Raw genomic sequence first — 21446 nt, 5'->3', positions numbered from 1 at the left:
AGTGACAAATCATTTGTCACTTTTAACTTCAAGGTGATGAGGGATACCTCATCACCAGGTGCAGAGACACATAATGATTGTGTGTCTGGAGCAACTTTAGTCAAGAGATTTGCAAATTCTCTTGAGGTTGCTGGATCAGTAGGGCGTTGCACCCGTACTGACCCCGACCGTTTTTTTGGCGGTCCGCCTCGCTGTTGCGATTTCGCAACAACGTCGGACCCGCGACCGTTGCCCTTTTTGGCATACGGTCCAAAATTACGTTCAGTACCTTTCGGTGCTGGGAGTGGATCACTACACTCGTGAGCGTAGTGTCCTAATTTCTGGTAGCGGTGGCATCTCCGCAATCGCTTATTGCTCGAAAAGCGAGATCTCTCGCTTTCGACATAAGAGAGGTCCATGGGTTCTGGGATCTCCTAACTCGTGTCTTCTTGGAGGACGATATGATGACGAACTAGCTTGAGCCTGTCTCAAGCTAAAGCCCTCCCGGTTCGCAACGGATATTGCTTCTTCAAGCGTATCCAGTTCCAAGCAGAACAGGTGGGTCTTTACTGGACCATTCGTAAGATCTTGCATGAACACCGTAAACAACGTGTGTTCATGGACTGGGTTATCTGTTATACAACTCGCTAAGAGTCGTATGTGCTGGGCATATGCGTGAACATCACGCTTGCCTTGCTTGAGTTTCAGAAGCTCTGAACGAGCTCTGAACTCAGCCTTGCGGTTCAAACGTCTGTTTGAGCCGGGCTTTAAAAGCCTTTAGCGACTTAAAGACGTATACGTGTAGAAAAAGACGTCTCTATAAGGTAACTAGCTTAAAGAGGGTAAAATGAAAACTGTATTAATATAATTAAGTATCTCTTCTATCTATCTTGTAAATGCTAACTTAAATATAAACTAATACTAAACCTGTAATAGAATTCTTATCTTATCTTGTAACTCTCTTTGATTACTTCTACAGCTGATTAGTCTGCGGAGCAAATTGATATAATGGTCTATACCTATTTATGAATAAGAATTCTGAACATTACTATTTAAAATAATATCCTCCAAATATTAACTACCCTTTAGATAATATCCTCCAAATATTATCTACCTTTTAGATAATATATTAATTAAGAACCTTTAAGTGTTAATTTCATGTACAATACACCCCGTTACATAATACGATTAAATATAAATCCCTCCAGTGACGACATTTAACCAGAGTACTTAGTGCGTTGGTTGGGGTCGCTAACGCGCCCACCACAACTACCTCACTGGACGCAAGAGAAGCTAATTAAACCGCTTCCTCGCTGTGCTAGGGTGTGTGTCTAAGTAGAGCGTGGCCGCATTACGACGTGCCCGCCTACACCTTGAAGTGCTTCTACAAAGGAGTAGCTGATCGCATGTGTAAGTTTTTTAAAGACTAATATACTTTCCAATTTACAACCTGACTACAAGTTGTCTACTCTGATATAATATCTCTACAGTATCGCCCCCATCGGCTCGTTGTAATTATATAAAATTACAGATTAATGAAACATAAAATATTTTTTACGGTATCGATAAAATCAACATTTAATCATTTAGAATGTCTATGAAAAGAGCGATAAATAGGGGCAGCAAATCAAAGATGAGCGAGAAGATGAGCTGTAAATAGGCGACAAGGGTTGGAGGTGCTCTCTTGCGCATGCATGTTAATTAGTCTTGGGACCATTTTCTGCAGAAGTGGATCCTTACCTCATAAGAGGAGAATCTTAGCGACTTTTTCTGTAAACACCACAAGCCTTCTGCGTAAATTCTTTGTTAAATTACCATCTTGCTGTTGTCGATTTCAAGGAAAATGCAAATTTTGAGTTTTCCCTTTTTTTTATTTGGCAGTTCTCACAAACATAGACCTGAATGGGTGAGGAAGAGAGGTGTTTCGGTGCTGGTCGGGTGGCTGGAGGTCACGCTGTTGCGGCGGACGGGTGTGGCGCAGACCTGTTAAGCGGGTTGCGGTGTGTTAAGTCAGGGTGGGTGGTGAAATGTTTGGGAGAGTGGTGTTGCAAGAAACATGCAGCGGCGTTTCTTGGACTCAGATTCCGATTTCGAAAGTACAGTATATAACCCAGAAATTACTCATACAGTATATTGGGAAGTCTCCTTGTGAGCAAACAATGCAGCTCGATGTCGACGCCGAACCCTAAGCACAAAGCTGAGGTTATGGCCAAAGCAGCTGTTAATGAGAATTCTTCGTACAAAGACAAACGTAATATGTTTACGGCTTGAGGTGAGTTCAGTGTCGAATTTCGTGCAAATTGCGGCCGAGAACTTTCGTTTTTGGTGGACAATCAAGCAAACATAGCAAGCACAATGGTGGAGACCACGGATCAAAATGCAACGAATACCCAGGACTTGCCCATTCTTGTCGTAAAGGAATCCTCGCCCGTACCGATGTCAGACTTATCGGACAGATTAGAGAAACAATCATTCCTTGGCCACGAAGACACGGCTATGGCGCCTGAAGCAGCTCCTGCTAATACTGCACACACGAAAGTCTTGTTCTTAGATGGAGTTCGTGGTCTCGCAGCCTTTTTGGTTTTTATGCAACACACGGGAGAGGAACCTCTGCGAGGATTATCGCTTGGCTCTGTGGCTGTGGATGCTTTTTTTGTGTTGTCTTCGTTCTTGCTTACGTGGCTGTTTATGAAGAAGAGTATGACGCTTTTGGCTCAAAAAGCAGGACCTCGCTCTTGGGGAATCGCGCTGATCGACTACTTTCAAAAACGATTTTTTCGCGTCTATCCACTGTTTGCATTGATGGCATTTGTGCTTAGTATCATAACGTTTGACATGAGAAAACATTACTTCTTCGTAGGGAACATCGATAATTATGAGCTAAGCAAAGCGCTTCTCTTTTACCATGGACACCGGCCGCACGTCTTTTGGACTTTGCCTCTTGAAATTGGATACTACTTTATCATTCCCGTGTTCGTGATGGGCTTGCTGAGCATGCGTCGGTACTGGTGGCTTGGAGCTCTCGTTTTACTGGTTTGGATTTGCTACGAAGGATTTACAACGATTCGATGGCATCATATGGGCTTAGCTCCTCACCTTCACACGTTCTTGGCAGGCTCATTGGGAGCTGCAGCTTTCGTCAAGTCGGATATGTGGATCAAACGGACAGGGTTCGCCTTTCGTTGGTGGCATATTTTTATCCTTCGTATCGTCGAAGGGCTGGCCATTGCTATGGTATTGAGTGTGTCTTTTCGTGGATTATTGTTTGATTGGGTCTTTGAAAACCCTTTTACGGATCTTCGAGGTTTTGGCTTCGTTAGTGTACAAATGACAACTGTTATTTTAATTGAGATAATTCGTCCGTCTTGTGTCGCTAAAATGTTTGAATGGAATGTGCTCCAGTACTGGGGAAAAATTAGTTTCTCCATGTACTTGCTGCACCCATTTCTTGTTGCGTACCCGCCACTTTATCTACAACAAAACTATTTTGATCGTTTTGTCGCTCGATTTGGTCTAGTTCTACTGTTCTCGACATTAAGCTTTTATCTTATTGAGTATCCGTCGCAGTTGCTGGCTCAAAAAATATCACGTTCACTTGCTGCTCGTAATTGAGATTATTGACTCGTTAATTCTTCGTGTATGGTCGGTGATTACCATAGAATGTGAAGGGAGCAAATGGTCCACAAGGATGTTGCGCACTACTTACTCACCATAATAGAGTCAATAAAATCTTACAGTTTTAATCTTACTCTTGATAGCACTGAGTCGAGAGCTATAGCACTCTGTTACATATTGAAATGTTTTTTGCTAAATGGAAAGTTTGTGTAGGCAGCGTATGAGCCGTTGAGACATAGTCGATAGCTTCATCAGTCCTCATCAAAAATTGTAAGAGATCTCACGAACGACTACAAAATAATCTTGCTTGCCCACATACTCATTTCACTTTTAACTAGTTATGACCCGGACGCCTAAAGCTGTAACTCGATGAATATGCTTCGTACTAGGCTGTCGGATAAACATCATGTTGGGTGGCACGTGCAATTCCTTTGATAGCCAGTGCACGAAAGAAGCGTCAAAGGCTGAGCCGCACGCGTGAACAAAGTCGATCTTGAGCTTTGGGTACGTGATGTCAAACATACTAGTCATTGCGCCCATGTCCTTTACCTTTTCCCGCTCCATCTGTCGTCGCTGCACATCGGCTTCAGTCACTTCAGCATTAAAATCTTTTTCCAAGTTCGCGTCCTCACTGACATAAACTATGAGCAAATTGTGTGTTTGCTCGTTCTTGCGCACGTAAAGAATGGCCTTATTTAAAACCGATAAATCAGGTGCTTTCAGAAAAAATACGATCTGCGGGAGGTGAATGTCTTGCAGCACTGCCGTAATCGTGCGGCCTCCTTTGGCTCCTGTCCTACTTTCTTTCTTGTATGAGCCTTGAGATGTTGCCGCTTCATTGTCTTTACAGGAGTCACTGCGAGATGGAAACAATTGCTTCATTATATATAGCACAATACGCAGAATAAAGACGCGTTCTAGCATCACAAACATCGTGAATGAAAACACCACAAAATACAGGGCAAAGTATGTAAAAATGGCAGGGTCTCCCAGCAAATTTCCCAGTAGCCCTAGCAGGACCATCACAAGTCCAAATATACAACTCCACCACGGGGCACGCACGTCGCGTGGAATGTCATCACGCTTAAGCTTGAGAAGAATGCAGCCAAAAGCAAACAGAGCCATAACACCGAGAAACGCAAACGTGAATACACCAGCGAGCACTGATGCATCGGCACGCAACAGAAGGACGAGGCTGGACTGCAAGACGAAAAAAAGCAAGATGATGTAATGGTTCGTACCGCGCCACTTGTTAGTCTGTGTCAGGAAAGCTGGAAGCACGCGGTCGAACGCTAGACGACGTACAAGACCCGTAATCCCCACATACGACGTCAGCACGCCTCCAGCCAACACAACAAAGGCGTCAATCGAGACCCAACTCTCTAACCACTTGCCAGCCGCGACACGACCCATCGAAGCCAAGACAACATCCTTGTCGCTGTAAATTCCATCAGGGCCTTCAAGAGGCAGCACTGCGAGCGTTAAGAAGGACAGCAATAAATTGTAAAATGTCGCAAACACCCACATATTACGCAAAGTCTTTCGAAACACTCCAGGCGCTTGTTCTTCGACAAATTGCGCCGAGGTTTCAAAACCAGTGATTCCCAGCATGGCCGATGAATATCCGTAGAAAATTCCTGTCAGCAAATTCCCTTTTATTACATCGCCTGCTACATTTACATCAGGAAAGTCTGTCTTTATGTTTTGCCAAAAAATTGCAGGATTTTGCACAGCATACAAGAGCGAAAATCCACTTAGGAGCGTCAATGTTGCTACATGAACGATAAATATTACTAGAGCAACGGACGCACTCTCGGCTATGCCAATGATCGACAGAATAGCGAATAGAAAGAGTAGTCCTATCGTACCGGGCACAACACTGACGTTGACTTGAGTATCAAGGTACCGCAACGCAGATGTGCCCGAGACTACCCCCGTGGCCAAGTACGAGATGATGCCAAGCGTTGCAGCCACTGCGGCTGTGCGCTTGGACGTGGTATTCAAAAGAATGTTGTAAGAACCTCCGTTCAAGGGAATTGCAGTCACAGCTTCCTCGTAGATGGAGCGAAAGAGATAAAGCACAAAAGCCACAAGAGTTTGCGCCAAGGGCGTAAGCTTGCCAGCTTTAGCAGACACAATCCCTGACGAGTAAAGCACACTGGCCAAGATATCGTTTCCACATATGGCGGTGGATGGCCACTCACCAAGATGGTCTTTCGAAATCTGAAGGCGGTCACGCGTTGCTTGAATAGAGTGTGGAGGCACGACAAGTCGACGGAACTCGCCTTCTGGGGGATACATCCACTTGGAATATGCATGAGAGCCACGCCCTTTCAAGTCGCGAAATCGAGAGAAGCGGTGAGCTGGAGAGGAGACTACTGATACGTGAGGATGTGTAGAGGCTTCTGCGGCTGATGATGACAGCAACGCCACCTTGAGGTCGTTCATAAACCGATGCGGACGGTCTAATATCTTCCTTGCAAAAAGACTTAAACGAAACTACAGAAATTGAGGTTTAGGAGATAATTAAGTGCTACCACACAAACATATGCTATCCTATAGGAAAGTTGAAGTGACGTTCATTCCTCCATTCTGCAAGTTGCTTTATAATCGATTAAGCCGATGGAAATGACCAGCAAGATCATGCGCTTTGCTTTAGCCACCTATATAATGAAGCGAGGTCGTCTTATGCAGTCTTGCCTTCAACTGTCGTGGCCGCGCGAGTCGAATTTTTCTGAAATTGACGAAGTCGAAGATAAAACTTCGGGGATTTCGGACGTTTTGACCACCCACGTGTTAAATTTAAAACAGCTGTGGGTAGAGCAGCAATTACAAGACTGGCTTGCTGGGGTTGCTGAGCTGCGAGAGTTTCTAGTAGAGAATAGTAGCTTGGCGGGCTTATTGGTGGCGGTACTGGTGGAGTTGGTCAAGACGCACGAGTCAGATATCGAGTTTTTTGTTCAAGGTAAGTAGCGTCGTCATCAAGAACCCGTCATTGTCAATAACTGCGACGAAGTGGTAGAGCACGTGATTTTCGACAAGAAAGGAGAACCAACAAAGGTATTCGACCAGGTAATCAAAATTGCTGGAACTAAAATCCAGGGTCTAATGAATGCACTAGCTTGTCGAGACGTTGGGTGATTACAGCTACGACAAAAGTGTTGAGGTGTCTATTTGGCTGGAACAAGCGGTAGATGTCGTATTGGAAAGATTGAGGCAGTATCACGAACGAAACTTTGGGGCAATATGCGTCGTTTAAAGATCTTTCAGGGGGGTCGCTTCCAAAATTTACATGTCGTTTATATCAAATACAAAAATCACAAGCGGCTAATCCTGGACACGACAGATTACATACAACACGCAAGAAAATCGATGAAGGAGAAGCGTGACGAATTTAGGAGACATATTAATACTTTCCGTGATTTGCGGCACGCTTGAATGCACTAAGTACATTGGTATTTTTTAAATCCGCTAAAAATCTGGCACACGACACGTCCACAACGTTCGTGTATACCAACAATTCTTGACTGTATCTGTAGATGCAACGTCAATGCGCTTCAGATTCAGCCACTAAAGGTGTGCCTAGTATACAAGGGTCACCGCCTAACCGTTTTTCATCGCGTCCTTGACAAAGTTAAATGAGTCGTCCTTTTTCTTTATAAAGCCAAATCCCGAGTCGGACGCCAGACCTTCAGTCGGCTCCTGAATAGTCTTGGCAATGTAACCAGTCGGAGTCATTGCAGCACCAATTACTTGGGAGCCTCCTGGGTTGCCACCCATCCCTTGCATTTGTTGCATCTGTTGCATGTATTGCATTTGTTGCATTTGCTGCATCTGTTGCATCTGTTGCATGTACTGCATCTGTTGCATCTGCTGCATCTGCGCCATTTGCTGGGGCGTGCTAAAGTTCATCATATTCATGTTCATGGGGCCACCAAAGCCCTGATTCATCACAGGCGCCACCGGTACGGGTTCTAGAAGCGGGTCCAAGACCATCGTCTTGTTAGTTGACGCCGTTAACACGGGAGCAGAAGGAGCTGTAGAAACAGCAGCAACAGGAGCAGGAGCTGCTGATTGGGATGGCTCGGGAGCCGACGCTGTGCCTTCTGTACTACTCTGCAGCTGTAGTCCGCCAAACATGTCTGTCATTTTCTGTGCAGTGCCTGCAGGCTGCGAATATTCTTGCGCTGATTGCTGCGAAACAGCACCTGTCTGCAACCCTGAAAAGAGTGAACCACCGTCGCCCGCAGAAGTCGTGTCGTCAAAAGCTCCCAAGAGATCAGCCTCTCCTGCAGCTGGCTGCATCCTGTGACTTGATGGCTTGCTCTTCTTGGACAAGTCAGAATTGGACGAAGATCCTCGGACGTCAGTCGAAATATCAAGGTGGTTCAATACCTTGATCGCACGGTCGCGCACCGCTGCCTTCTCTGACTTGGCACAAGACTCGATTTCGCTGTAGTTTTCGCTAAAGTATTCTTCAAACTCTTCGCATCCGTCCGTCTTTAGCAAAGCGTCAATAGTCGCTAGCGCCTTCGATACAACCGTCCACTGATCATCTAACAAGCAGTCTTCTAAAATAGGGCCCACGATTTCGGCGTCCAGAGTAAGCGCGCTCTTTAAAAATATGTCCATCTTGTCTTTTGGAGGAACAGCACGCATACCGCCGGGAGCACACAGCGCAGTAACCAGGTTACGTTCATATGCTCCATCCGACTGTGCGCCCGACGTCTGACCGATGGGTATCGGAGCCTGTGGAAAAGCTCTCGGTCCCGTGGGAGCCTCACGACGTTTTTCATCATAGTCATAATCCGAATTCCGCGTGTACGAACGCACATCACGCGCGCTACCATTAAAGCTCTGAGCACGGCTCTCTTGACCACTGCTTTGCGGCATTCCAGACGCGCCTCCAGCTGATGGCGCATCAGCATCGCTCCATGCCCCACCTACACGGCCTTTTTTACGATCGCCATCTAAATTTCACAAATATTTTTTTAAAAATATCCAAGCCCCAAAATACATAAAAGCGTACCGTAAGATTTTTCACGCAGTTGGGAGCTAGCAGATTCTCGTGGGTCTTGTCCGTAGCCACCAGGACGGTAGCCTCCACCTGCAAATCCTGTTGGCCTGTACGGTTCCTCGGGATTATACGGCGCAGGACTTGGTCCATAGGTTCCTCCTGTCGGTCCACGATTCGTCGCAAAACTCCAGCCCTCAGGCGGGTTTGACGAACCAGGGGGGCCACTACCAAACGTGGATTTGTCAGACTTGCTGTATTTCGACGCCACCTTTTCCTTAAGTCCTTTAAAAAATCCCTTTTCATCTGCACGTGGATCCTGGTACATGGGATTTCCAATTCCAGAGAACTTTTGGTCATGATAGGGAGGGGCCGCACCACCATACTGATTTGGCGGGACTCCACCGTACGGTGGATTAGCCCCGCCTGAGCCTCCATATGATCCCTGATGGGAGTAGTCCGGCTGTTGCTGGCCGTAAGGCGGATGTCCTCCATACGGTTGTGGGCCATTATTGTTGCCCGGAAGAGAGTCCGTTGGATATCCATACGGAGCTCCTGGAGGCGCCCCTCCATTGTATCCACCTATAGGTGGGCCGGCCATAGGTGGAGGAGGCAGCGAGCTATCATTCGCATTCTTTCCACCCCATATCTTCGAACTCCAGCCAGAATTTCCGCTGCCATGGTCACTCGGATTAATCCCCACACCCTGGATGCGGGCTGACATGCCCATGCCGCTCAGTCCAGGCGTATTATCCGTATCGTAAATGGCGTCCAGTACCTCTTTCGCTGCCTCCCGAACGCGACGGTAATACTCGTCACCCTTCAGTGGATCCGGCACACCGCGAACCTCTATTACAACCCGAAATTTTAATCAAATCGAATCTATACATCTCCTAGCAACACTTTAAATCGAAAGCGTACGTACGCAGACACTCTTTGATGATTGGAATATGCTTTTGCATTTCGCGCTTAAAGTCAACACGACCCTCGCGACACACGTGTTTAATGACCTGAAGTGCCTTGTACTTGATAAAGTGGTGCTTGTTCTTCACGCGACTGATGAGATAATCTTGCACCTTCGTGCACGTTTCATAACTGTGCTGTGTCATGCGAGCGATTTCCCCGTAGAGATAGCCAGGCGTCGGTGTGTCATCTTTGCTTGTCGCACGGGTCAAAAGCGCCTTGTCCATCGTTTACTTGTGGCTGAGAGGCTCGACTTAAGTAGTAGTTGGTGGGAGAAGCTAGACCAGCGCCGTTATTTTTCGACTCGGCCTTGACGTCGCTTAATGACAGAATTTGTATCCTCCTTCGCTCACTACGTGGCAGGTGCTCGAAAAAAAAAAACTTTTTGTGGTATTAAAAAAACGGACTTTTAGCGATAAATGTATTTATGAAACGGGCTTAAGTTGCCCTTTAATTCACAAACCCCAGTAAATACACTTTGTTTACTTGGGGATAGTCAATTACTTAAGTGATGTAATTATACCTACCACTTGAGTATGGTTCACATTGTAAACCCACCCTTGTGTATTTGATGTCCCTTACGGCATTCGCATTATTGGGCGTCATCCGATACGCGAGATATTCAAAAAGATACGCTCGCAATACATAGTAAAGTCTATCTCCAGAGATGGCATTTTAGGATTAATCTTAATTGGAATTTATATGTAATACAATTGAATATAAATCAGTCTGAAACCACTTTCTAGTTGACAAGTACGCACGTGAAGACGGATTACCGCTCCCGTGACGTCACTTGTACTAAGGTACTTAGTTCGTTGGGTGAGGCCGCATAGGTGCCCACCAACTACCTCACTGCACGTGTGAGAAGACGGTCAAACCGCTTCCTCGCTGTGCTAGGGTGTGTGCTTAAGTAGAGCGTGGCCAGAATAGACGAGCCCGCCTACACTTGGTAGCACTTGTAATTCTTCCCACGACCCGCATCTCTGTGCGTGTCGGTGAGGATGAGCCTAAAATATCGAATGAGCTTTCTTACCCACCTCTCCGAATATCATCGGGGGTGGCAGAGCACTTGGCACAAGTCTTGGTGAACAAGCCCTGGCCAGGCCCTTGGGCAGTCCTCCTGAGCAACATGTTGCTCAGTTGGAGCAGTTTGTACATTCGTGCTCGGACAGCGGAGAGCCGTGTCCGAGGCACAAAGCCATGCTGCTGCGGAAGATATTAATCAGACTCAGGATGAGCTTAGGCGAGACCAGGCTTGGAGCGAGGCTCTACAATACTATTGAGATGCTCTCCGCCCGGCCGCATCAGCCGAAGCCCATTCGGTGGACCCGCCCTAGTTCGATGGAACTGCAGTGCACACGATTGTCCACTGGCTGATAGCCGTGGAGCAATGCGGTGTGGTGCAGCTCATCAAGGACGACTGCCGGATACGCCATGTCGCGCTTGCGCGGTAAGGCCTCAGAGTTGGTTTTCTCGACGCTTATGGCAAATGTTAAGGGCCACAGGCTTTTGGCTCTGTGCAGGACATTCGAACGTAAGACTACTTGTCATCGTCCTTTTCACAACCCCAGCCCCCACGAGCTGGGTAGGAATTGGTGACGTTTGATCCCGTCAACGCACCCTTAACTGTGTTCGACGCGACATCAGCTGCATAGGCCTTTCCAAAAATTCTTCCTTTCCGGTGTCCTGCGTAGAGCTCGCAACTCTGCGTGTACGCCAGTCTATCCTTGGTTGGTGTTTTGCCAACCTTGGCATGCCTAGGATGAGGTCATACGGACTCTCCTTACGTAGCACTATGAACTTCTCCTTACAGGAGAGAGTTCTACTTGAACTCCCTCAGACTTGGCGAGCGCGCCTTCGCTAAACGAACGGTTACCACTTCTCGCTTGCCATCCTGACAAAGCGACTCGAACACCGCCAGTCTCTGTTTTGGAGCCGCAAGTTTTACATAATTTTGTGATGCACCCGAATACACAAGGAGTTTCATCACCTGTTCATAGCCTCATACTCGAGAGCTATAGACCAGCAGGGTTGAGGTCCAAAATTTCGAGACCTCAGGGACTATGCTACCCATTTGTTCGACAGCTTTGAACTAAGACGCAGCTTCAGAGTCCGCGTCAGCAGAGCATCCTGCCCCTGCTGCGCTCCTGCATTTCCTGGCACCTCAGTGGCAGATGCAGAACTCATGCGTCGCGCACGCTGTTTTTACCATCGCTCTTTGGGAGAGGAGTCCTCTTGCTGGGCGTTTTTGCCCCAGCATGGACTCTGGTATAGCAGCGAGCCATCATGTGGCCGCGCTTGCCGCATTTGTAACAGACCACGTCTGCATTGTTTAACTCCACAGGAGTGGCATCTGTCCTCTTGGCCGACGGCTTTTACCAAGCAGTTGCCAAGGCTCTGTTGTAGGATTGCTCCTCAACTAAGGCAATTTGGATTGCCTCTTCTATTGTCGACGGCACCTTTTTGAAAAGGTCCTGCAGCGATGAGCCATGCCGTAGTCCGTTCATAAACATGGGCACCTTAATGTACTCCGGAATCGGACCCACAGTAATGGATGCCAACAGCAAGCACATCTCCTGCACATACTCTTGCAGAGATCGCTTCGCCTGTCGTGCTCCAAAGAAGCGCGCCTGAATCAACACCTCGTGGTGTCTTCGGCGGCCGATACATGGCGCGAATCTTTTTCTTAAAGGTCGCTCATGTAGGGAACAAGTAGACGGCGAGCTGACAGGAAGTCTAGCGTTGCATAAAGTGGTACAGTACCTAGAGCCTGGTTCGTTTGAAAGGGGAGCGTTAGCCAGGAGAGCAACGAGTACCCGACAGATTAGGACGGTTAACCCGTCTAAACGAGTGACCTTTGGATCAGTTCCTATAAAAGATAACGAGCCCTCGAACAAGGTCTTTGCGGCCGCCAAAGACGGTATTGCGGAGGCATCCCTCAGTTGAGGTGCTCCGGCAAGTCTTATTTCTGCCGAGGAGATAGCAAAACTCCCGGAGATGTCGTGGGATCTGTTCGTAGTCGAATTAAAGGTAGGAGAGATCCACGCAATAATAACACCAGTTCCAGAAGAGAACTTGGTGGACTGTTGATCGTCGTCCACAATGGACGAGAGCTAACTAGAAACGGACAAAAAGAAACGGTTCGCTGCTCAAGGCTGGGAGGCCATGAGAAAGAGTTCGTTCTTTGAGGTTCCGAGGAAACATTGTGATGTGTTCCCAGAAGAAGTCCCGAGTCGCCTAACAGCTGATAGGGGCGTCGGGCACGAAATTGACCTCGAACCTGGCACCAATAATTGTGTGACCAGGCAATGGCCGTTGCCGAAAGAACAAGTCGATCATATCGATGAGCTCTTCGACAAGCGAGCCAAGAAGGGACATGTGCGTGACAGCAATTCGCCTCACTGCAGCCCGACCTTTTGTGTGCGTAAAGCCATAGGTTAATGGCGCGCGCGGTTCATGCTTACAATAAGCTGAACACGGCGACCATACCGGCGCAAACGCCAATCCCGCGGAAGGATGTTTCTTGAGCTCCATGGCAAAGTCAACTATTTTTTCCGCGTTGGATTTGAAGGATGGCTACTGTCAGGTACTCATGAGAGAGTCCGATGTAGCCAAAACGGCAGTAAGCACCCCAAGCGGTATGCTTTGGGAGTGGCTTGTGATGCCCCAAGGTTTGAAAAACGCACCAGCGACATTCAACCGAGTGGTGGCTCACGTGATGCGTCAGCACCGTGACTACGCGCCCCATTACTTTGACGATGTAGTCGTGCATAGTAAGGCCGAGGACGGGCTGAGCGAAATAGAGTCGCACAAGCGTCATTTAGACGCTGTGTTGCAGACTCTGGAGGACGCCCAGCTGTATGTCAACTTGCAAAAGTGCGTCATAGGGGTCTCCGAGATACCTGGGCTGGGCTGCATCGTAGGAACACATGGTGTGCGAGTGATACCCAGACAAGGTAAAATCGGTAAAGGAATGGCCAATCCAACGGCATGTGAAGGATTTGTGCCAACTCCTAGGGCTCGCTAATTACTTGCATAAATAAAGCAAGAATTATGCTGAGCAAACTAAACCATTAGATGACCTTCTTAAAAAGTACACAATTGGGGTTTGGTTAAAAAACAAGTAGATGCGGTCATATCAATAAAGCAATTTCTTGTTGAGGCACCTGGCTGTATGACAGACGCGGATATGCCCTTTAGTGTCGTCTGCGGTGCAAGTAATTCTACAATCGGCAGCGCGCTCATGCAATAGAATGACGACGGCATTGACCGTGTCATCTCTTATCAGTCTCAGCTTTAATAGCCGCGAAATTGACTTACCCTGGCAAGGAGCTACTTGCAATAAAGTATGCTCTTGTAAAGTATGCACCTATTTGGCAACGAACCATTTAGGGCTTGTACGGATCACGCATCATTGTGGACCGCAACAAACTCACCGCACCTCTCGCCTAGAATGGCAAGATGGCTCACATTCTACTCTGAATTTAATTTCAAAGTTGAATACAAGCCGGATAATTCGAATGTCTTGGCTAACCCTGTATCGCACAGACCAGACCTCGAAGAAAGACACCAAGAAAGTGTGTCTAGTGCTAAAGCACAATCTGAGCCGTTAACGTTGGCAGCCATTAAGATTCACCACGTAACGAGCTCGTTAGCCTCTGAAATAGAAGAGAGCTACAGTCAGGACGAACAATGTCGCCTGCTGTTGGATCACTTTGGTGGACGAAAGGTGACCCTTCCGTCGCACCTAAAGGCTTAACTCAATCGCTATAGCTTCGGCGATAGCCTGATATTGCATCAGCTGTCATGTTGTGATCCCTTGAGAATCTATACGCCTCATGACACAGATCTCAAGGTGATGATTCTTCTTGAGCTCCATGATGCACCATCTAGCGGGCATCTCGTGAAAAGACATTCTTAAGAGTGTCAGAGGGATTCTGGTAGCCACACCTATATAGATGGGTGGCCAATTATATTCGCTTTTGCGAACAGTGGCAGCGCGTTAAGCCTGCATCGTCCGGCAGCGCGATTAACCTGCATCGTCCAGCAGTGCGCCAATGAAGCCACTACCGAATCCAACGGATTGTTGGACCTCAGCAAGTCTGGGACTTCATGTTTGGCATGCCGTCCGACTACAAGGGTCGGACGGGGCTCGTCGTCTTTGTAGACGGACTGAGCAAGATCACAGGCAAGGAGGCAGCTCTCTTGTTCCCGGATCCTGTATACCGACTACACGGGATGCCAGATTTCATAGTATCGTACTGAGATCCTTGTGTTACTTCAGGTTTTTGGCGATATGTGCTTGAGCTGCTAGGTAGCAAGCTCCACATGTCAACCGCAGATTATCCTCAGACAGTTGGCCAAACGGAATTAGCACATGGGTTCGTGGCGGATGAATTGCGCACGATAGCGACTCCCATGAAATGAAGCAAAAATTTGCCCTTCGTGAAGTTCGCTACAAATAACAGTGCCCACGCTAGTGCGGATGAGACACCGTTATATATAAACGGACTGCGCCATCCTCGGACGCCAGTCTTGTTTGTGCGCAGCCCGAGTCTTAGTAGGGGAGGGCCCCTCCCTCCGCTCGGGGCGAAAGAAGGACACAGTTTGGTTTATATGACGATGACCCGCGAAAGTATTATCTCAACGACAGAAACTTGCCCTAGTGACCCTGCCAGTTTAGCAGTGGTCAGTAAAATTACGTTCTATGACCGACCTATCGGCGGTGTTACAAGGCGATTTAGATGAAATAAGGGTGAGCGAGGCTCAACGCTTTGTGGATGAGCGATTAGCCATCACACGAAAAGCCCGTGACGCGATGACAAGCGCACAGGATAAACATAAGGAATATGCGGAACGAAATAATCGCAAAAAATATAAACGCCATAGAGTGGGGGAGTATACGATTAAGTACTGCTACTTTACCTAAGAATGCAATTTCTGTACTACCTGGAGGTACTACGAATTTATTGCCGCGTTTAATTGGCCGTTTACGTTGGTAGAAGAAGTTGTAGACCTAAATTATAGGCTCACCCTTCCTTCGTACGTGGGTCGTCTGAGAGGGTATGTTGACCCAGAAGATAATGACGCCGGCTGTGAGTCGAGCGTCGTTCGGGTGAGGGCGACGGAGAAGGCGAAAGACTTTTAGCTGAATGACCCCTCCCACCACGATAAGGACTCGGAAAACGAGGGATACCACGCGCGTAATGCGGTTCCATTAGCAACAATTTCTCCTGAATGTCAAGCCGAAGTTTCAGGCGTTCATAACCCTGACGATCCTTCGCGCGGACATCCTGAAGATCCGAGGTCAACGCAGACTTGACCCTCGAGATCGCCAATGCGTCGTTCAGCAGCGCTTAGCGCCTGCAACTGAACGGACGTGGGTAAGGCAGTCGCGAGTAGGTGGGCGTGACCGCCACTCCTATAGGGCGCCACCAGCACTGATGGATGCGGGTGGGAACCAACGCTTCTTTGTTGGAAGGATTCTTGCCCACCGCTCCATGATGCAGAAGTATCAAATCCTCGACCAGTGGAGAGGATACCCGAAGAGTTTCGACTCTTGGGAACCGAACGATACCTTACGTATTGATGTGCCTGGCTTGGTGTCTGTCTTTGAAAAAGAGCACTTTTCGAGAGTTTCAAATGGACTAGCAGGAGTAGCGTAGTGAGAAGATACATGGGTTATAGTACCGCCCATGATTTCTTTCACACGCAAGCGGGCGAAATTAATTCTCTGCGACCGCTATTACATCGCATCGTAATGCGGTTGAAAGCGACGCGTGAATTCCGCCTCGTATTGGCCGGGCGTTTCATTTGAACGCAGCACGTCCGGGATCGGTAGAATACGTCCAAGCGATTTGCCTGAGACTTCCATGTATTATGGACGCCATTATAATTATGAACGCGCGCTCTAGGAGCGACGCTCTCGGCCCGTGGCACGAGGCCATTGAAATGGAGGGAACGTAAGTGATATGCAACCCGTCCCACCTGTCGATACGACTGGTTTGTGACACTGACTGAGCACGCTCACGTGTCGTCGGCGGAGCCTTACATACAGGCTCCTCTTTGTCAGAACCATTATGAATAATTGTCTGAGCATAAGAGTTGTGGTTTAATCAAACGGAGAAGCAACTTTGCCCCTCTTAGGTGGCATCTTCTGCACCGTGTGAGACACAGGTAGCAAGAGTGAATGAGAGAACTAAGCGGCGCGTAAAGCAGCTCGCTGTTCCTCGGTCCTCTGACGAATTTGCAAAATGTAAATTCGTTTATAAAGGAGGGATGATGTTCCGGGCCGAAGTTGCCCTTTAATACACAAATCCCAGTAAGTACACTTTGTTTACTTAAGGGCATAGTCAATTACTTAAGTGATGTAATTATACCTACCACTTGGGTGTGGTTTACATTGTGAACCCACCGTTGCGTACGTGATGTCTCTGAGGGCATTCACACTAGCGGGGATGACGGCTTGCGTCATCCGATACGCGAGGTATTCATATAGATACGCTTGCAATACATAGTAGGGTCTATCTACAGGGATGGCATTTAAGGATTAACTTAAATTGATATTTATATTTTAACACAATTAACTATAAATCAGTCTGAAAACTACTTTTAGTTGGCAAGTACGCACGTGAAGACGGATTACCGCTTCCGTGACGTCACTTGTACTAAGGTACTTATTTTGTTGGGTGAGGCCGCTTAGGTACCTCACTCACGTGAGAGAAGACGGTCAGACGGCTTCTTCGCTGTGCTAGGTGTGTTTAAGTAGAGCGTGGCCGCAATAGACGTGTTCGCCTACAATTTAGATCAACAATTCGCAAGATAATGTTAAGTGTCGATAATGTAGGCAATATTATATATAAGTGGAGTGATCAAGGAGAATACAGATTATGATCTTTACTTTTAATATTGAAGCAGCTCTGTTCATCAGTTGATTTAAATTTTATATCAAGACCGTTAATCGCTACTAGACGCGCGAATTCGCGATATGCATACTTAGGTTAATTGATTAAGTACGTTAAGAATATAGCAACACGTAAAAGATTAATTATATTGTTACGATATTGTAACGCGTCAACCGTTACATAAATAATATTTTCTTAAATGGAACAATGAAAATTATTTACTATAAGAGGAAAAATAAATAAAAGTTCCTATAAGAGGAAAATAAGAAAGAAATATTTAATCTATATCTTACAGGTTTTTAACTTAATATTGGGGCAACAAGACAAAAGCACCAGTTCTAAATCAACCTCGCCAATCGTTTACTATACACAATCGGGCGGCGCGCAAGGAGGCGCTACACAGGATTTGATTTTAATCTATTAAGTCAGTAGGTTGAATATTGTTACGTAGCAACTTACATATTAATACAAATTGCTTTTCCCTACACAAAAGCCTTAGTATTGACCTACAGTAGCTAAGACTTCTTAGCTCTGCACAGTGGACGTGAAGTATGTGAAGTATCGAGGCACCTCACCTTTACTGTCATCAGTGTAGGTTGGCTACAGTCCTAGCGAAAGGTGCCCCATTACATCTGGTAGCACGTTGTGGTCCGTTCAACGGCCATGCACGTTTCATCGAACATGGACATGTTGGATGGAGAAGGAGGCAGCTCTCAAGCCCTTAAAACAATTTTCGCGTAACTCGTGAGATCACTTACATGAGTGACCTTAAAAGTGGTCGAACGTGTGAGGCCGTAGGCGCCATATTGTCCGCTCGATAGAAGGACAAACAGCATGCGGCTATAGCCGAATTCCCGTAAGATGAACAAGACGGGGCCCAAGAAAAGTTAATCTTGCTTTACCAGAAAGGCTCTTAACATGCAGAAAACATGCAGAGGTGTTGAGAGAACACTGTGCTCAACAATTGGAACTGTTGAGACAGCAGTATTAACATGCTGCTAGCGGGCCGACGCATTCGCGTCGACCCGAAGGTTAAAAATTTTAAAATTAGGGCAGTCGAAAAGTGAGTCCTTGTTACTATGGTTCGTCAAATTAGAGGATACCATTGATGCTCACCGCTTCGGTGAAGATGCAACGAAAGTGAAGTTTGGCGTGTTTCCAACTTGGCCAGACGTGCCAAATGTTGGTCCTTAGACCCAAGCTTCGCGACTTACGTGTGTTGGGTCGTAAGAAGCTTTTAAGATCCGGCTCAGGCAAGCCTTTTGAGCCGCCACATGCCGAATTTAGGGCTCAACCAGAGTTCCTGTACTTGAAGCAGGGCAAGCGTAAACTTCACGTTTATGCTCAACATACACCCTATGTAACGGGGTGAGAGCTTGTTACCGTCTTACTCTGTAAAGCTTTCAGGAAGCGCTCTATTTATAATGGAAAACTAACGCTGTTTGTTTAGTTTTAATCTCGTACGAAGTACGAAATTGTCCCCTTGCTCTTGAGTATTGCTCAAACATGGGTCGACTTATCACTGGCTAATGTTATTGGGTCTGGCACCCAGTAATATATACCGACAATGAATGACTCGCAGTATCCGCTAATCGGATACTGCAGTATACCACATATGTAATTATGTATTGATACTAAAGTTACTTATATAAGAATAGGTTTCCCCATTTCATTATTCCTCTCTATAAGTTTCGCTTATCACATTAAAGCTCCAATCTCAAAAGTTTCTTCTCATTGAGAATTTCGACGGGATAACGTCGAACTTGCTCAGTTACTTATAGCGTATCCCAACTTAGGTCGTCAGTATATTCGGAAAAAAACAAGCACTGCGATTCATTAATGAAGACTTGAAGCCACGTGTAGTGTTGTTGATGCTGAACAACCTAAATCACCCGAAGGCACTCTTCCCGCGATACCGTACAATGCGAGGCAAAGCGATAGACAACTCATTACCCGGCGTCGTGCTGCAACGATATTGGTGTGCGTTCAGCAGACGCTAGAATGCCATTTACGCGAAGGACATTCCTTCACTTCTAGCTGAATTATCGCGAGGGTTGGCGTGGCGACACGCTATGGTGATTTAAGCCGTCGGATCTGTTCACGCAGTCCCCACCGGCTGCCATGGGATCTGTTCACGCAGTCCCCACCGGCTGCCATGGGATCTGTTCACGCAGTCCCCACCGGCTGCCATGGGCTCGCCGCATTCGCTCCCAGCCGGGATTGACGGCTTGTAACGGGGCTAGAACGTCTCGTCACTATCTTACACGAAACGCTGAGGAAGCCTCCAGCCCAAGTATTAAGTTTCAAGTAATATTAAAATGTAAAAGTCGTACTAAGTACGACCGTGTGTCCGCCTTTCCGGAACACTCAAAATCAGGTAATTTATCATTGGTCCATATGGGTTCTTTAGGCCCCAGTAATAAACCAATAAAAATTGCTACGCTGTGCCCGCTATTCGGGCACAACACATGAAATTGTTTTATTTGATTAAGTTAATCCTATAATTTGGCTTATCGCATCACCCCCTTCTCAAGACAGACTTCAACAACCGTGAAGTGCTCGACTGTCGAAACTAACAGTCACACGATAACGGAGCGCATTAACCACAACTTCACAGCCACCCGAGCACCATCATCGGGAGGGCAACCATCCACGTGATGGACCAACAACTCACCAATTGGGCGTTGTATGACTTACCTGGAGCTCACGCTCCGGATTCACTTGCAACGATGCAGGACTACTTTCGGCGTTTCCGCGAACAGTGTTATCGTATTGACACGACAAATCTTTAAGGGCCTTCATGAGTCGACGGGGCATGTACCCCGTTTCGGCTGTCTTGACAGCCGTATCCACAAGCCTTCCCATCCACCCCATGGTATGAACGAAAAACTCAGTCGCTGTTAGACCACTATAGAATGAGTTCGCGACAAACCCCTGGGCACTCTCGTGGAGAGCTTGCATTGTTAAAACGGATCAATGACGCACTCAAAACAAAGAAGTCTCGACACACGACAACCATTAAGATAAATAAAGGTAAAGTTTGAGCTCATAAGGTTGAATCACGGCAGTATCATACTTGGCGGGTTGTTCAGTGCACTTTGGCTCATTAATAGTCACAAATATAGCAGTAATCCACAATCATAAGGCTTCTTTTTCGGCTAGAAACAAATTCAAACCAGCCTTGAGAACGTTGCGTACGACGCTTTGCAAAGTTTCTGGTGCGCATTTATCCGGCGTTGGAACCGGATGCTCGAGGATGGAAGGAGCTTTTCACAACCGCTTGCCAATCGAGGGGACATTCGCGCCGAGCACAAAATCGGCGCATTACGCAAAAAGGAACGCGAGAACGCTTGGAACGAGGACCGAGTCTGCTATGTCCACGTCAACGAGGGATCTCACTCTTGTGACTCGATGCCACGTCGATCTCGCGAAGGATGGCAAAACACCTCGCTGAGTATCCGCTCAGCGAATACGAGCAAGTCTGGATCGGAAAGAAAGAGCACAGTCTGTAAGAACGGCGGACTGCAGATTTTCATGGTGCGCCTCGCTGGCGTCACCACTCTCGACTGCGGTGTCAATCTCCGCTAATTGCCCAGCGCAGGAACTCCGTCGGCTCATGATACGCGCGCGATTCCAGCCGCGCAAGTTTCATTTATGCTGGCCTGGGTTCCCACCCGAGCAGGATATGTGGGCGCCGCGTTTCTCGCTTCTCCGCGACGTTCCAGATGATGTTCGAGCTATAAGTCCGTGGAGGCAAGGTCTTTGAGACCCGCATTGTGATCCACGACCAAGTTAACGTAACCTTCCGCACCCACAAGCGGTGGTTGGCCCTCGCGATGGTAACGCTAGCGTCCTGGTCGCCCAGGACGATATTAATAAGGCTGTGAACAAGGCTACCGACGCTCAGCTTGAAGCTGAGGCTCCTTTCGAGCGTGCTGCACAGGCGGAGAGGACCGCGAGCGAGATCCGGC

At 47.4% G+C, this 21446-nt stretch overlaps 4 protein-coding genes across 4 annotated transcripts; 2 read left to right on the top strand and 2 right to left on the bottom strand.

Annotated features, from left to right (window-relative positions):
• Window positions 1-2334: 2334 nt before the first annotated feature.
• CCR75_005398 (uncharacterized protein) lies at window positions 2335-3591 on the top strand (the record flags this gene model as incomplete). The annotated part of the gene is made up of 1 exon (XM_067963479.1): window positions 2335-3591. One exon carries the CDS (start codon window positions 2335-2337, stop codon window positions 3589-3591), a length of 1257 nt encoding a protein of 418 aa, XP_067818260.1.
• A 333-nt stretch (window positions 3592-3924) lies between these two features.
• Window positions 3925-6042, bottom strand: CCR75_005399 (uncharacterized protein; the record flags this gene model as incomplete). Its single annotated transcript, XM_067963480.1, has 3 exons — window positions 3925-4794; window positions 4900-5366; window positions 5463-6042. The coding sequence occupies 3 exons, from the start codon at window positions 6040-6042 to the stop codon at window positions 3925-3927; spliced, it is 1917 nt and encodes a 638-aa protein (XP_067818284.1).
• Window positions 6043-6264: 222 nt separating this feature from the next.
• Window positions 6265-6567, top strand: CCR75_005400 (uncharacterized protein; the record flags this gene model as incomplete). The annotated part of the gene is made up of 1 exon (XM_067963481.1): window positions 6265-6567. One exon carries the CDS (start codon window positions 6265-6267, stop codon window positions 6565-6567), a length of 303 nt encoding a protein of 100 aa, XP_067818537.1.
• Window positions 6361-9915, bottom strand: CCR75_005401 (uncharacterized protein). Its single transcript, XM_067963482.1, has 3 exons — window positions 9534-9915; window positions 8624-9457; window positions 6361-8564 (listed from the first exon to the last, which is right to left on the bottom strand). The coding sequence occupies exons 1-3, from the start codon at window positions 9796-9798 to the stop codon at window positions 7198-7200; spliced, it is 2466 nt and encodes an 821-aa protein (XP_067818538.1). The 5' UTR covers window positions 9799-9915; the 3' UTR covers window positions 6361-7197.
• Between the last annotated feature and the right edge of the window lie 11531 nt (window positions 9916-21446).

The sequence above is a fragment of the Bremia lactucae genome, linkage group LG9 (assembly GCF_004359215.1).
Source record: "Bremia lactucae strain SF5 linkage group LG9, whole genome shotgun sequence".
In the NCBI taxonomy this organism is placed as follows: domain Eukaryota; phylum Oomycota; class Peronosporomycetes; order Peronosporales; family Peronosporaceae; genus Bremia; species Bremia lactucae.
Note: the sequence above shows the minus strand (reverse complement) of the source record. Positions and strands in the feature narration are given on the sequence as shown.

Coding starts and splice junctions, on each gene's coding strand:
- CCR75_005401 (XM_067963482.1), bottom strand. CDS start 9,798: ATGGACAAGGCGCTTTTGACCCGTGCGACAAGCAAAGATGACACACCG. Junction 9,458..9,533: donor AATCATCAAAGAGTGTCTGC/GTACGTACGCTT, acceptor GGGTTGTAATAG/AGGTTCGCGGTGTGCCGGAT. Junction 8,565..8,623: donor ACTGCGTGAAAAATCTTACG/GTACGCTTTTAT, acceptor TGTGAAATTTAG/ATGGCGATCGTAAAAAAGGC.